The 16916-nt window shown below is 43.9% G+C and overlaps 2 protein-coding genes across 3 annotated transcripts in view; both read right to left on the bottom strand.

The window, feature by feature from the left end:
* il15l (interleukin 15, like) overlaps positions 1-5508 on the bottom strand; it is a 46330-nt gene extending 40822 nt beyond the window's left edge. Inside the window, exon 1 of one of the 2 annotated variants that reach the window (XM_075474292.1) lies at positions 5384-5508. The gene's annotated coding sequence lies outside the window, so the exon portion shown is untranslated. The remainder of the gene's footprint in view (positions 1-5383) is intronic. The other variant, XM_075474291.1, reaches the window with a different exon arrangement.
* A 3259-nt stretch (positions 5509-8767) lies between these two features.
* plekhg2 (pleckstrin homology domain containing, family G (with RhoGef domain) member 2) overlaps positions 8768-16916 on the bottom strand; it is a 161045-nt gene continuing 152896 nt past the window's right edge. Inside the window, exon 22 of the mRNA XM_075474552.1 lies at positions 8768-12951. Coding sequence (XP_075330667.1) covers positions 10518-12951 — 2434 coding nt within the window. The 3' untranslated portion in view covers positions 8768-10517. The remainder of the gene's footprint in view (positions 12952-16916) is intronic.

The raw sequence follows: 16916 nt of genomic DNA, 5'->3' as shown, positions 1-16916 counted from the left end.
ACGTGCTCCCTGTGCTGTTTCACTGCAGTTTCGTACAGCTGCCTGTACAAACGCACCTCCTCACTGAGCCTGGTCTCACTACGGTCCATCCGGTTCGTTGTGCTCGGCGCCGCCAAGTAACAAAAATCGACTGGTGCACGACAACGCGCTGCGCCGTCTGTTCAAGGGAAGCGCCAGGCCTGAAACGCCATTTTGACGTCACGGTGCGACACCGCCGTGACAGACGCGGCAACCATGCTACCGCCTTTAGTCTCACCTGGAGAAGACGTACCTGCAGCATAAGACGCATCACAAGCTCCGCGTTCTCCAGGTGGCAGCGACGCGCTGGTTTTCTCCTCACCTGCATTGACAGTTTCTGTGCGCTCAGTTACCTGGGCCACAGTAGCTTCAGCGCAATCCGTTTTGGTTAATAAGCCATCATCGCCGGTGGGCACAGGTCGATCAGGCATGGTTTCAGTCCCGTCTGTCCCTGGGTCGACAAGTTTGAGAGCAGCAGATTCCACGGCCATGAAATCAGCCCGTTTTGAGCAATCAGCAGTGGTTTTCTGTGGGCTTATTAGCTTAGTGCTAGGTGTGGGATCGGAGCCAGGTATTACAGAATTTAAGCCCTCTGAGGGGGGCACAGCTCCAGTAGAGGAGACTGCTGTGGACGCGTCTGCGGGTCTAGCCGTAGAGGGGTGCCCATCCCTGGCATCGCCACCTTCGGCATTGTCCTCTGCATTGTGCGTAGGCTGCAACGGGCACGCGCGAACTAGGTGACCCATAGTACCACAGCCGAAACATCTGATGACCATGTCCGACGTGATAAAAACTACATAGCTCGAGCCATCGATTTTAAAAGTTAAAGAAAAATAAAGCTCATCACCATTGTTAGGACTCATGTAAACTTGCCGGCGGAAGGATACGACGTGTTTAAGAAGAGGGGACTTGCAACCAAGGGGAATGTTGGATATTTTAGAGACAAGTTTGCCATGACAATACCGTTTTCAATCAATGTGTTTGCTGCTGCAATGCTATTAAAGAAGATAACTATTGCTTTATTCATTCGTGAGGCTGCGGCAATTTTGTCGTGACCGACAACCTCGCCTACAGCTAAACTGCATTCCTCAACACTAACATCAGACACAATCTTGACACCATCACGGCGTGTCAAGGCTGTCAAATCTGAGTCTGGAGAAGCCATTACGGCAACCAGCAGTGAGCTGGATGCGAGCCTTCCTTCACCTCTATTTTTATTTCAACATATATGTTCACATATATCTGTAGTGATAGTCTACAACTGCCTCGTCGGCGTGAAGGAAACCCTTGTAGGTCCCGTCCTGCGACTCATATTTATCTCTGATCGCCCACACCGCACAGGAGGGAATCACTCTTCGGAAGCGCTTCCCAAGTCTCCCATGGAGAAAGTAGGTCACCTGCCGGTAGGCCTGGAAACAGTACACAAGGTTGGGCATGGGGTCCGGAAACGCCTCACGGCTCGTGGATACAACCGGTGAGTCGTTAGCATTTGGCGGCGGTGCCGCGGCTGCTGCGACAGCCACTTGTCCGTCCTTATTTTTAGCCTTATCCGACCATCTCGGCTGATGGCTATAAGCTAACATAACTTGGATCGAGAGGCTGATCATGATCTGACTCGGACTCAGGCGAAACTTCGCATTCTATCTCCGGGTCCGAGTCAGACCAAGACAGTTCGTAAGTGTCTTCCATTGCGGTAGAAAAAATGCATTTCTGACGTCATGTTGAGTGAACATGGCGGCGCTAGGGAGGGAGAGCCAGAGCGGTATAACTTGAATTTCAAACATTCGCGAATGTTACTCTCTCGGGCTGACAAATGTAAACAAGGTGAGAAATCGAATTTGGGGAACATGTACCAGGGAAAATAGTAAATTTGAAACTTTCCGGCGTTTTCCTTTAAAACAATTTTACACTCTTGCAAACCAAGACCCCGACGGCAAAAATCTTACTTTTCTGTGTAAGATATGTCCACCTGCGCAGCAAAAACAAGTTAGGACATCAACAACGTCCTTCTCCAACTTGAAACGGCACATTGAGTTAAAACATCCATCCAGTGTGAATGCAACTGGTCTACCTTGTCTGTACTGCTGCAAGTTTCATCACCTGGTAAGAAACCCACAATTGCAGTGTCATGAGCAAATGTCTACAATGAGCAGTTTCAAAGAACGTATAGTGATTTCTAGCTCGTAGTGTGAAAAAAAGTATTTATTTGAATATCTCACGAAAAAAGTCAAATGAACTGAACTTTGAACTAGTTCAGAACTAAAATTGTGAACTTTGAACGTGAACTGTTCACTTTGAGCATGTATGAACTGAACTTGAACTAGTTCAGAAAAGCTGTGAACTGGCACAACACTGAGGTTAATGAGGACATACATAACCCCTGAGAAACTCAATAAATGGTCCCCTGGCGTTCCAGATACATGCGTGAAATGTTTGACGGAGAAAGGTACTTTGAGTCATTGTGTATGGGAATGTCCTAAGCTGGTGTCTTTTTGGAAAATGGTTGTCCACACTCTAAGTAAAGTCACAGGTATCCAGGTACCCTGCGTAGCAAAACTTTGTATTCTAGGGATAAATCCAGATTGCTTTTCTGTTAACCCTAAGTATAAGACTCTGAGCCTAATTTATCCTTACCTCATATATTGTAATGTCATCTGGGGAGCTACCTATCCCACTCCGCTCTATATCTTGCAAAAAAACTTCTGTAGAATTGCTACCAATAGCAACCAAACAGAACCCTCTGCCCCTCTCTTTAATCAGCTCAATGTTTTATCAATCTTTAAAATAAATATATATCAAAACTTGTATTTTCATCTATAAAATTATTTATATGCCTGTATCATTTTCCATGCCTTGTAAAGATTTGTTTTTTTATTAATAGTGATGTTCATGAATACAATACAAGACGGGCCAAAGATTTGCACCTTCCAATGTTTCATACCAGGCTTTGTCAGTTGTCTATTCGATATAAAGGAGCCCAGCTTTGGAACAGTCATATTCAAATTGCATTCCAGTCCAGCTCTTTACAGAATTTCAAACAAAGGCTTCGGTCCTATCTGATGAAACAAACTCTTACCTGACTAAAACCGTTCTATTCTCTCTTCTCTATAAGGACTTGACGAGTGCTGCCTTTGACACAGTTGACCATGCGATCTTATTACAGAGGTTAGAAGACTGGGTGGGAATCTCTGGTCGTGCTTTAAACTGGTTCAAGTCCTATCTGGAGGAGAGGAAATATTTTGTTGAAATTGGTAACTGCGTCTCAGACCAAATGGCTATGACCTGTGGGGTTCCCCAGGGGTCAATCCTGGGACCCGTATTGTTCAATCTGTACATGCTTCCACTAGGCCAGCTAATACGCAGCTATAATGTGTCCTACCACAACTATGCAGATGACACTCAGATCTACGTGTCACTGACGGCAGGAGAACACGGGCCTGTAGATACATTGTGTCGCTGCATCGAACAGATCAGTGTGTGGATGCAAAACTATTTTCTCCAGCTAAACTCAGACAAAACTGAAATCATTGTCTGTGGCCCACAGAAACAAAGAGAAAGTGTTATCAGTCACCTTGAGACTCTCTCTCTAAACCCTAACTATCAAGTTAGAAATCTCGGGGTAATATTGGACTCAGACCTGAACTTTAACAGCCACATTAAATCTGTAACATCAGCAGCTTTTTAACATCTAAAAAACATTGCCAGAATCAAAGGAATAGTGTCTAAACCAGACTTAGAGAGACTGATCCATGCGTTTGTCTCCAGCAGGTTAGACTACTGTAACGGCCTGCTCACTGGGCTCTAAACGGGCTGTAAGACAGCTGCAGTACATCCAGAACGCTGCTGCTCGAGTCCTGACTAGAACCAGGAAATACGACCATATTAGTCCAGTGCTCAGGTCTCTGCTCTGGCTTCCTGTCGCTCAGAGAATAGACTTTAAAACAGCTCTGCTTGTGTACAAGTCTCTTCACGGTCAAGCGCCAAAGTACATCTCTGACATGTTAAAGCCATATGAACCAACTCGGGCTCTGAGAACCTCAGGTAGGGGTCTCCTGCCTCAGGGAGGGGTCTCCTGCCTCAGGGAGGGGTCTGCTGCCTCAGGGAGGGGTCTCCTGCTGGGGTCCAGAGTCAGGACTAAACAAGGTGAGGCTGCGTTTCAGTTTGATGCTCCTAAAATCTGGAACAGTCTTCCAGAAGATGTGAGACAGGCCTCAACTCTGACAATGTTTAAATCCAGGCTGAAAACAGTTCTATTTAGCTGTCCATATGACCCTGAAAGTATTTTATCTGCACTCTTCACTTTTCAATTACTTAATGATTGTTTTAATGGGATTTAAATTTCTTTCTTTTTTAATTTCTTTCTTTTATTTTTTTATTCCTTTTTAATGGTTTTATTGCCTTCTTGTGATTTTATGTAGCTGTAAAGCACTTTGAATTGCCCTGTGTATGAATTGTGCTCTATAAATAAAATTGCCTTGCCTTGAACTGAAGTATGCCTTGGAATGCGTGTAGCCTACAGTTGCATATTTTTATGTTCGCTAGACCCCTTCATGCACACGCACTTATGCACGCACACACATACACACACACGCACACATGCACACACACACGTACACATAGGCATGCATCACACTAACATATACTCACTTTTAAATTTAGCTCTGTTCTCTATTGTATTTTTTTTCTTGATTTTGTGCCTTTTAAGATAGCTTGTTTCGTCTTGTTTATTCTTGTGGCTTGTAATTTTTTGTTTCTATGAGGTGAGATATACTTATAAACCTCTCTGGGTTTTTTTAATCTCACCTGCACATCGGGTTTGCTGTATTTTAGCTGTTTGTTTGTTATATTTGTGCAAATAAATAAATCAAAAAATCTAATCAAAATCAACTTTGGCCTCCTGCAGGCCAGGAGGATGGTTGCTCTATCTTGGAGAGAGATTGAAGTATCCTCTACACAATCTTGGATTAGAGAGATGGCAAGGTGTGTTACATAAAGCTAACATATGTAATTAGGGGTAAAGTGCAAGAATTTGAGGTGAGGGCACCCTTAATGGACTTTCTTAAGCAACAATAGGTTATACTTATCTGTAAGGCTACTGAGTGTGACAATTTTGTTTTATTTAATTTATTTACTTTGGATTTATTTATTATTATTGTTATTATTATTTTATATATATGTTTTGCATGTGTATGAATGCAGTGAGGTCTGCTTGTATTGCATTGTGCAACTAGTGTGGTATGTGTCGATGTTTTGTATGTTCTTATTGAAAATCAATAAAAACCTTGTTCAAAAAAAAAAAACACACATGAAAACACATGAAAACACACATATTTTGCATTGAAGAAAAAGCAGAAACAGCTCTTACCCGGAGAAAATCCAGCCAGGAGGCAGACGTGAACCTGTAATGTTGAAGCACGATCAGTTTACCGACTTTAAACCAAAACTGAAAGAGAGCTTTCGCTTATCAGCAGAATGAATCGCTTCAGAGATAAGTTAGCATCACAAAGTCCGGATTGCAAAGTCTACATGCGTTTGACTCCCTTTAACACTGCGTGAAGTTACCTGACAGGATGTGCACGTTGGGTGTGGTTCCTCCAGGGAAACAGATTTAAAGGACATGCAGGTGGTTAGTCAAAGATAACAAACACTCACTGGTTTGTGAAGAGACTTCAGAAGAAGGAATGTTCTCCACATGCCTTTAATACCTCGGAGTATTTACCTTTTGGACTTTCCTTTAGCTGAGTCAGAGCTACGACACTTAATTACTAAGTTCATTTTGATGGATATCTCGACTATTTGGAAGGGAAACCCCTAAAAAAACAAAAACAGTTTGTTCATCCCTTGGATTTTGTCAGAAAGAGACGAACAGGAGCTTCCAATTTAAGAAACTATTACAGGGCGCTTGCTCTTTTTCCAAATGAAAATTCCAGACTTTTTCCATACTTTTTTAAAACTGATACTTTTTTTCCCCCCAAGACCTTAACTTTATGTAGATGAGATTTTGAGATTGTACCAACTGTGTTTATTAGGAATGTTAATTTTTATAGGCTAGTATTCAATGAACAAATGCATTATTCACAGTAAATTATGCTTTTACTGATGAAAACGTTTCAAAACATGAAAATCACAAGTACATGAATTTCACATCAAACAAGTGTCACAAAAACTATCTATAAAAAAAATGAATGGATGTAGAATTCAGTCTGTTCACTCACATCTCATCCCATTAGGCTAATACAGCACGTGACCAGTCAGTAAAATTATAGTTTTATAGCCCACCTTCCTATTTCTCATTTCACAATGCCTCTCAGCATACTGTAAAATTCTACCATACATATATTTTCCATACTTTATTAAGACTTTCACACAAAATTCAAGACTTTTCAAGGTCTGGAAAACAGTGCTTCAAAATTCCAGACTTATTAAGACTTTCAAGACTTGCGCAAGCACCCTGTATTATGGCAACAGTTACGCCTCCCTCCTTTTCGGCCTTTAAAGCGATTTGAAACTTTAAATCCTGATTTCAAGAGAACTTTCTTATTGATTCTTCTGTATTAAATAAGTCTGATCAGAGATAACGTAACATTACCCTATTGGGGCACTGGTTACCATGGTGATATAAGGCAAGGCAAGTTTATTTGTACAGCACAATTCAACTACAGGGCGATTCAAAGTGCTTCACAGTTACATTAAAACAGTAGAAATAAAAAGTATGATTTAAATTTTAAACAAAAAAGAAAGAAATAAGAACGATAAATAAAATCAGATGAAATCAGTAGTTAAAATGTGATTAAGTTTTGAAACTCAAGCTTCAGATATGGGATATAAAGCATTTCAGATATAAAGTGTATACCCTATTGGGGCACTGGTTACCGTGGTGATTCCCGCCTTTTCAGGGGGGTACGGAGGAGGGGTGTTAAGCAGCCAGAGGCAGAAATAGACCTTCAAACTGTGTGAAAACTGTGAGTTGTGTTGAAAAACTTGGTACTGTTTTCAACTGGTACTGTGTTCGAAACCGCATACTTCCATACTACATATTCATCGATCAGACAGCATGCAGAGCGTTTACCCACAATGCATTGCGCTCCTGCCCGAGCAGAAATCAGCCGGCCTGAAGCTGATTTCCCTTAAGCTCTAAACTCTGTAAACTTTAGCAACATTTGAAACATTTTCAGGAGAGAAAGTAGTCGTTTAGAGCCCCAACGTGTTGAAAACCTGACAAAATACCGGCTGTTTACAATTTTGTTCCCACGAATTCGGCGCTACTAAAGCTAGCCGCAGTGAGCTAACGCACTTCCGGTTATTTTCACAAAATAAAATACCCGTTGCCTTTTATCATAGGGAAAGCCATTACCATACAATTGGTGCTTTTGTTTTGAAAACAGGAAGTGAACCTACCCTCGTTGTAGCTAGCTTGAAACTGCCGTTTTGACAGGAAATGACGATCAGCGACGTCACGTTACGTTGCATCTTGGGTAGTTTCAGTATGAGTAGTAACCTCATGATGCATACCCAACATTTAGGAGAATCTAGTATGCATCCGGGAACTTCTCGCTTACTCAAACTCGCATACTAACTCAGAAAGTTAGTATGAGTAGTACGAGTAGTAGGAGAAGTATGCGGCTTCGAACACAGTCTGAGATTTGTTTCTATGACAGCCAAAGTCTCCTGTTTTACCCAATTTAAAGACAACTCAGGTATAATGGGAATGAACTGTAAACCGTTGTGGGTGTTTTTTTAGAGTTACGATAATAAGGGGAAAGAGAAAAGGCTCTTAAGTTTTCATGAATAAACTAGGGCTGGGCAACGATTAAAATGTTCAATCTAATTAATCACATGATTTCCCTGATTAATCACGATTAATTGCATTTGTACGCAAAATCCAAAAATGGATTTAGTTTTATTTAGCTTTATTTTAAATGTGCTGCCATATGAATGAAAGTGCCATAACATTTGTTGTGCAAACACACTTTTAACATCAGCATCTTTCTGTAGTTTTTATGTAGAAGCCTCGCTCCACTGTCTGTTTCCTTGAATGACTTGCTGCTATCAGTTGTGTGTTTTGCCTTTAAGTGATATTTTAGACTGGAACTACTACGCTGAGAAGACAATTCAACTTGGCAGTGTTTACAGATGACTTTGGTTCTGTCGACTCCGCCGTCTGGAAGAACTTTAAAATGAAAATGGCCGAGTAAAAGTTCCGTACCCTTCTCCATGTTTGGTGGATCCGCCGATTACTTTCTTTTCCTGTTCCGCAGCAGACAGCAGCAGACTTTTACAAAATAAAAGCCTGTAAGCAACAGACTTTTACAAAATAAAAGCCTGTGAGCGACAGACTTTTACAATAATAAAATAAATAATAAAACCTGCGTTAACGCGCAATAAAATATTTATCGGCGTTAAATAATTAACGAGTTAACGCGATAATAACGAGTTAAAGCGATAATAACGAGTTAACTTGCCCAGCCCTAGAATAAATACATAATAAATAAATAAATCACATGTGATAAGTGCATAAAAGCAGTTGAAAAAGGTATTTTGGATTTGTTACAAGGTCAAAGTTCAGAGCATGTGGAATTAATGCATTCATGACGGAACAATCTGTGGAAAACTCCCCAAAAGGATAATTTAACTGGAACTGTGGTTGTAGAGTCACCTACAGGGCTCCGTAGTGGGTGTCTCTTCTCTATGGGGAATAATATGGCGAACATTGTTGGATGAATTGCAACAAAAAGTCCCCCCACCCTAAACAAACACAGCGAATACAACTGGTTCTGCAACAAATTTTATTTTTACGTACATCTCACTGAATTCCCACGGTTACTGAGTGAACATTTATTTATATTTCCCTTTTTTTTTTTAACCAGTACTCCAGCACACGATCCATCAGGTTTGTTACCAGCGCCCTGCAGAAACCTCACATCTCATTGAGGGATTTTTTTTACTTACTCGAGTGTTAAATATTACACCATTTTTTTAAATTCAATACAAAGATTTATAGAGACAACTTAACAGACTTAGGCGTAAATTTATATTTGCTTATATTTCTTGACTTTCTGTCCCCCAGAGCACCTAATCTAAGCTGAAACTTACCTTTAACAGTGCGTTTTACTTTGATGGGATTGGCAACGTGAACATTTGGGTAGAATCTGTCTGAACTGATCTGTTGTACATCAATAGATCGGCGTGATGACGGAGACTGAGGTTTCTGGAGGACACCTATGTTAGCAGATTGTGTTAAGTACATAAATATGTAACAGAAGCACAGCAATAAAAACTTGTAGATACCTGCTTTGCCTGAAGTTAAATGAAAACCTACCAGACACGTCGTTTTAAAACCAAACACACACGCACATACACACAGGAAGCATGAACCCAGGAGCTGAGGAAACTGTGCAAAAATACCAACATAACTTTAAGGATATTAAGTGCCGAAAAGGGAATAAGACTAACGTCATAAATAAAAAATAAAATAAAAAAAAAGAATAAACATGGTTAAACAGATGTAGATTACAAAGAACCACAGTTAAACACTGGCCTCACACAGCCTGACACAGAATATTTAAAAAAAAAACAATAGTAATACATCACATAACTGCATACAGCACTGGTTTGATACGGGACCCTCAGCGTGTCCTCACTTTTGGTTGTAAAAGTCCCATTTACAACCATCAGATCGTCCTCACGCCCAGCTGTGGACACTCAGGACTCAGGGCTGGGGCTGGGGCTGTCATCTGGGAGGGATTTCTTTATCTTTACATTGTCTTTTTGACGTCAGGATTTTTATTGAAGGAAAAATTGGAAAACGGGGAGTCGAGCCCGAATTTACGGAAGCCCGAAAGAGTCCTATTTTTTTGTACGTGGCTCGTGTTCAAAGGGTCACTTGGTGTTATTTTGGCATCGTGTGGCATTTAAAAGGTGCAACAGCGCCACCCGGCATTAAATGCCGAAGTGGTGTTCAAAACCTGCTTTTACTTTCCACCAAAGATGTCGACCAATGAGTAAATGACAAAGGCGGAACTCGCTCATCAAGCACCGATCTGGGCTTTATGGAATATCCAATTCAAGCTCTTAGGCACTGAAATTGGTTTTAATGTTTTATATACATTGATTCTCATTCATTCGTTCTAAGTGGAGTTTTTGTCTTCGGCTCTAGTTGCTTGTTGAGTTCTTGGGGGATTTGTAAAGCCATTTATTAAAAGCAAGGTGGTCTTAAACATCCACCAGATGGTGGAGCGGAGGATGCTTTCCATAAACATGACAGTAGGAAAAAATACGAGCCCCGTGTTGGTGGGATTCCTTTAAAAAGTTTGTATTATCCTATCGTTTAGGGACCTTTGTGCCAATGTCCCATTGGGTTGACGAGTCCATCACGAGTCCATCGGATGTGAAGCATGCCGGGCTTTTCCTTTTGAGAGTCCAACACAGTGGAGCTAAAGAAGCTAAAGAACATCTCACTCTTTCAGATATCCAGCCTGCCCTTTGGTTCACCCTTCCCTTTATAGCCTGTGGCAGCTCTGAGGAACAGGGGAAAGTCCATTGACGCTCACTCTCCTCGTCATCTGCCCCGGTCCCGGTCCCTCGGCTCCAGCCCCACCCTGCAGGGTTTGGGTGAGGCTAACTTGGGCGGTGCTGAAGGAGGTTATTCGCCCACTTCCAGCAATCTGAAGGTTCACCGTGGTGGCGTAACTGGCCTTCTGGGTCCCCTGTTTGGTGGGAGATGAAAGGGAAAAGGGTGGAGGTGATGATGAAGATGCCCTTGAGGGTGGAGGGGAAGGCGTTGAGAGGGCAGGGGGTGTTGTGGCGACCTGAGGCTGTCTCTGGATTTGGTATTGTAGGTTATGGTGCTGGTAGGGGGCGGGTGGAGGGGAGGTTATTCCTGAGGTGGAAAAAATCAGACATGAGGAGGAAAGGTTTGGCTCATGGGAGGGCCGGGCTACGTAGGCACAGATAAGCTGGCTCCGACATGTACCCTCCTCCAGCTCTGGGTCCCCCCACTCCGAGTGGCTGTCCGACGGAACCGGAGAGGTGAGGTTAGGGTGAGGAGACATGGGAACAGGAGAGGTGACGATGATGGTGGAGGTAGCACCTGTTTCGGGGCTATCGCTTCCATTATATTTGCTTGAAAGCTCTCGTACGTCTGGCCAGGGCACGCTGGTGAAATGCTGCCCACCGAGGGCGCCCTTGCTCTGGGGAAACCTGCTGGGCGAGAGCGGGGACTGAGGCCCGGCTTGAGGGCTGAGACAGGACGGGGAGCTGCTGTCCGAGGACCACCCGCTCCTCGGACTGATCGGGCAGGATTCCTGCTGATCGAAGGATCCTCGGGAACCGCCGCCAAAGCCGAGGGATCTTCGGCTGCTGTTGGCCCAAGAACGGCGCAGTCCACCGGCATCGCTCCGGGCTGGACCGGAAGGTCCGTCCGCCAGGCTCGAGGAGAATGACCGACGGAGGGTTTGGGAGGCAGGAGCACAGAATCCTGGAAGAGGACTATTCCCGGGGACAAAAGAGGAGGAGGAGGAAGTGGGGAAAGGGGAAATCTCACGTGTCGGTGAGCCTAAAGTGGAGGAAAAGGAAGGAGAGGAGGAAGTGTATCGAGGGTTTCTAGGCTGAGGCGCTGCAACATTATTTGTCCAAACCGACACCCCGATGGGAGGAGGGGAGAGGATCCGAGGGCTCACGCATGAAGAGGAATGCCCAAAACTTGCTGAAGAGGCCCTTGGCATCTCCAAACTGAGACCGAGAGGGTTGTGGGAACCTGCGCCTCCGACCCTGGTGCCACGTGGGTGAGGCGGTTTGTTCGCCATGGGGGAGGAGAAGTTGTGTTGTGGAGGTGGCGAGCAGAGGCGGCTCAGTGACGCAGGGGTCGGGGAAGGAGACGGGGACTGAACTCGCGAGCTGGGTTCAGACGCAGAAAAGGGCCGAGCGACACGGTTGTGCGATCCTGACCAAAGGGAGCTGGCTGGTTGCGTCACTGTGGCGTTGGTGCTGCCGTTAACCAAAGGCCTTACAGACCAACTGCCGTCACCAACAGCACCGCCGGCGTCCACGTGGCCGACTGCTGCGGACAAACCAGCCGCGTTGTTGTTGTTGTTTTTGTTTGCATTGTGTGATGAGTCGGATTTTGAGTGAAGGAACGAGGGACGAGGGGAAGAGGAGGGGAAGTGAGGAGGAGGATGATGATGGGCCAGACTCATCGATGGGGAGGGAGGGCGCTGGGAAAGAGAGGGGCATTGGGACTGCATGAGGGACGGCGAAGGACACGAGGACCGGAAGGTGGACGGGGGACATCTTGGTTGTTGGTACCCAGTCTTAGTGCAACCCAACTGGTCATAGGCAGGTGTTACGTTGCATTTCTGAGCTGGGGGGAGTTTAGGAGACGGGGAGCGCCGGCGCAGATGAGGAGTGGAAGAAGGGCTTTGGTTCACCGTGTTTGTGGGGGAGGCCGGTTGCCGCGCGGTGTTGTTCTTGGCCATGCTCTGACTGATGGACTGGCTGATGCAGGAGGCAGCCAAAGATCTGGTGAAAGCAGAGGAGACGGTGGTGGGGGAGGAACACGGTGGAGAGCGGACGGACGGGGCAGGGGAGGAGGGCGGGCCTGCTCTTGATGATGAAGGTCTTCCGGACAAAGAGTAGGAGGGAGGTGTAGGGGAGGAGGCTGGTGGGGCTCTCATGGAGGAGGGAGTTGGGGAAAGGCAGGAGAGAGCCATGGAGGGGCTGTTTGGGGAGGTGAATCCAGAAGGGGTGGGAGAGGATGCAGGGATGACCCTGAAGGGTGAGGAGCAGGGAGGTGCTTGGGCAGAGTAGGTGTGGGGAGCTCTAAGAGGAGAAGGCGAGCGGTGGGTGAGGCCGGGTTTGAAGGCTGAGGGGTCAGGGGTGGATGTCCTGGAGACAGGTGGGCTGTTGGGGGCTCCTGAGCCCCACTCAGCTGGCCTCCTGGAAATGACAGAAACACACATTTAAAAAGGTGCTGACCTTTTTGTGCTCAGTGCTGACTAAATTAACTTTTTTGATCACCAGCCAATGTGGCTAGTAAGTTTCTGAAGTTACCAGCCAATCAGAATTTCCACCAGCCACATATTTTTCCGTGCAGAAAAGACAGATGAGAGCCACTGAATTAATTTGATCAATTCATTAACTAAAGCTTTACATTTATTTTACAGTGAAATTGGGAATGTATATCCAATTAAAATAATTACAATAATTAAACTTATGTACATACAAAACTTGTTCTAACATTTCATTACTCCTCAACCCTCACATACTATTCAGGGTCACATTTTTTGTACATAAAAAAAATAAAATAATAACTTTAACACTGATTTATATTCATGTGAACCCTGAATCTACAAAAATGGAAATATTTAACAACTTTCTAACCATGTTTTAGTGCAGATAATGCACAAAATTAAACACAAAACTATGTGCAGAGACTAATTATGAGGGGGATACTGTGAAATGCTTAAACATCGTCCGAGCTCTCTGAACTGTCTTCGGACCCGTCTAAATCAGTTCCATTTTTCCCTTTTCTCACAAAGTGTGGGCGGCGTGTTTCGCGAGATTCAATATCATCCTCCCCCCCCTCCTTTGGCGGGCATATCTTTTCTCTTCACGGCCGGCGGTCCCAACCATCGCCACATTTTGTTAGTGTTTGCGTCTGTATTTGGTTCGGCGTCTATCGTATTTCCAGACCAAGAGTGACCCACTCCCCTAGTACGCCAAACTCGGCGGATGCGTCCCACAGAAACTGCGCTCGCGCATAGACTATATAATAATTTTGCGTCTCGCGAAATAGATAGTAAAGTTCCTCATTTATCATCGGCCAAGCCGGCTAGTGAGTTTTTTTTTAATACACGCCAAAAATAACTTTCACCCGCATTTGGCGGGTTGGCGGGTGTTAATTTAGAGCCCTGATGCTGAAGTATTATCCAGTTGCTGTTAGTTAGATATGTTTGACTATTATCTAAACTTAACCCATAAGAACCCGGACTAATTTCTACTTAAATGAAAATTAAGGGGGTCATAACACAGACTAAATAGACCACATAGAACCCCCCACTGTCAGAGATCTGTAATGTGACATATGTGTCACATTGGGCGTTAAGAACCTGGATAATTTCTCCATCAAGGAAAATTATGGGGAACATAAAACAGACTAAACCAACTATATATAGAGCACATTTCTGACATTTTTCTCAAAATAACACTCCCTAGTGTCAAAGATGTGTCAATGGGTGGTTTAAATGGTTTGAATCTTTCCTTTAGCAACAAAAAACAAGCGATTTAAATTTAGCTAGCTCTGCCCGTAGTGGTAACCTGGCACACAGACATCTTGGAAATGTTATTATGGGAAGACTAAATCACATAACCCACGACCCACAACCCATGACTCACCAGGATGTTAAGTATGGGTCACTGGCAATTCATGAGTTGAAATCAAGGATAAAGTTTTTCATGGAATTTTCCAGAACATTTAAAGGGCGTGTGACACGTGTGTCACGGTGGGTTCTTATGGGTTAAGATAACTTCACATCTTTTAACCCCTTTAAACAACACAAATGGGCCGTCAGCTGTTTTCTACACATCATTTTGTGTTGCATGCAGACTGAGTGACATCATATTGAGTCATATTGAGTTTTAAGTCATGTCCACAGGCTACAACAACCAGTCTGTGTCTGTGCTGCTACAGAGCCAGCTGTGAATGAGCCTCTTGAGGATCTGCTGTTTGCATGTGTAAATTTAAAAGTCTGAAGAGGAAAGTCTTGCGTAAAGCTGGTTCTTGTATGAGTGCAGAATAATGAGGCAACAAAAGGCCTTACAACAATTCTAAAAATCATATTTCACACAATTTAAAAAAAAAATTTTGTCCTTGGAGATGTTAAAGGGACAGTTCGCCTCTTTTGACATGAAGCTGTGTAACATCCCATATCAGCAACATCATTTCTGAACATCTTCTTACCCCCTGCTGCGTCCTGTGAGCAGAGTTCCAGCCTCGTTTTGGTGTTGATGAAGGTAGTCCGGCTAGTTGGCTGGGGTTTAAAAAATAAAGCGTTTTGCTTCTCAAAACAATATGCGTTCAAAAGAGTAATACATTTGCATCACAAAATGGTTCTCCAGGAAAAAGTCAGACCTCTCAATCGCTTGGCCCTATTTTCTCTCCCTTCGTATCACTGCCTGCTGCCGCCTGCCGACAGCCGCGCCTGTTACGCTGTTTGCTGCTCGGTCTGCACAGCAGGCAGTGATACGAAGGGAGAGAAAATAGGGCCAAGAGATTGTGAGGTCTGACTTTTTCCTGGAGAACCATTTTGTGATGCAAATGTATTACTCTGTTGAACGCATTTTGTTTTGAGAAGCAAAACGCTTTACTTTTTTTAAACCCCAGCCAACTAGCCGGACTACCTTCATCAATAGGTCATACAGCTTCATGTCAAAAGAGGCGAACTATCCCTTTAAGAACCCATCATTACCACTAACCACATTCCAAAGATAAAAGTTAATTTATTTATCAAGTAATTAAGTATAAAGATTATGTTTTACTGTTCCTTTGGTCATATTTTACTCTCAAAATCTCTTATTCAAACTTCTCACACATTACTATGCAAACAGCTGCCGACAGTGGCTTTGCTTTACACAGTTTTCATCCGATTTGTCTGATTTTTGCTTTCCTGTCTCGCCTCTCTTCTGTCTTAATACTTGTGACTCAGAAATTATTCACAGCGATCCGTTTCCTCTGCATATGAGACATCTGAACGGAACACATAAATCTCACTTTGTAAATTAAAAGGGAATTCATCATTTTTTATAGGCAGGTTTAGTGCTCGTCAGATGGAAATAATCTAATACAGTGGGTGTGCTGCAACTAAACAATGTTTGGATAATGCAGCTGTGTTCCTTTCTCAGATTTTCGCCTCTTTATCCTCATGTGTATTCAACTTCTCTGCTCACAGCTTGATGAGAGGGGCCATGACTCAAGGAGAGGAATCAAGAATGTGCAAATTGGGAAGTGGGATGCGTCGGTTATCTGTAAGCTTGTTAGCAACTGGCTTCTCACGGTAACTCTAAAGTTAGGTGCTAATCAGAAGCATATGTGGTTCGATCAAATCTTATGTTGAATGTTTAGAAAACCAGAGTTATGACAGAGAAGACATGGCAGGTTAAGCTTAAAGGGATAGTTCGCCTCTTCTGACATGAAGCTGTATGACATCCCATATCAGCAACATCATTTCTGAACATCTTCTTACCCCCTGCTGCGTCCTGTGAGCAGAGTTCCAGCCTCGTTTTGGTGTTGATGAAGGTAGTCCGGCTAGTTGGCTGGGGTTTAAAACATAAAGCGTTTTGCTTCAGCAAAACAAAATGCGTTCAACAGAGTGATACATTTGCATCACAAAATCGTTCTCCAGGAAAAAGTCAGACCTCACAATCTCTTGGCCCTATTTTCTCTCCCTTCGTATCACTGCCTGCTGCGCAGACCGAGCAGCAAACAGCGTAACAGGCGCGGCTGTCGGCAGGCGGCAGCAGGCAGTGATACGAAGGGAGAGAAAATAGGGCCAAGAGATTGTGAGGTCTGACTTTTTCCTGGAGAACGATTTTGTGATGCAAATGTATTACTCTGTTGAACGCATATTATTTTGAGAAGCAAAACGCTTTATTTTTTAAACCCCAGCCAACTAGCCGGACTACCTTCATCAACACCAAAACGAGGCTGGAACTCGGCTCACAGGACGCAGCAGGGGGTAAGAAGATGTTCAGAAATGATGTTGCTGATATGGGATGTTACACAGCTTCATGTCAAAAGAGGCGAACTGTCCCTTTAACGTCATCCATCCATTTTCTATAACAGCTTAATCCAATTTAGGGTAGGCTGGAGTCTAAAGGCTGATTTATGGTCGTCTACGGAGACC

Source organism: Odontesthes bonariensis, chromosome 9, assembly GCF_027942865.1.
Source record: "Odontesthes bonariensis isolate fOdoBon6 chromosome 9, fOdoBon6.hap1, whole genome shotgun sequence".
Lineage (NCBI taxonomy): Eukaryota > Metazoa > Chordata > Actinopteri > Atheriniformes > Atherinopsidae > Odontesthes > Odontesthes bonariensis.
This window is presented reverse-complemented; position numbering and strand designations above follow the sequence as displayed.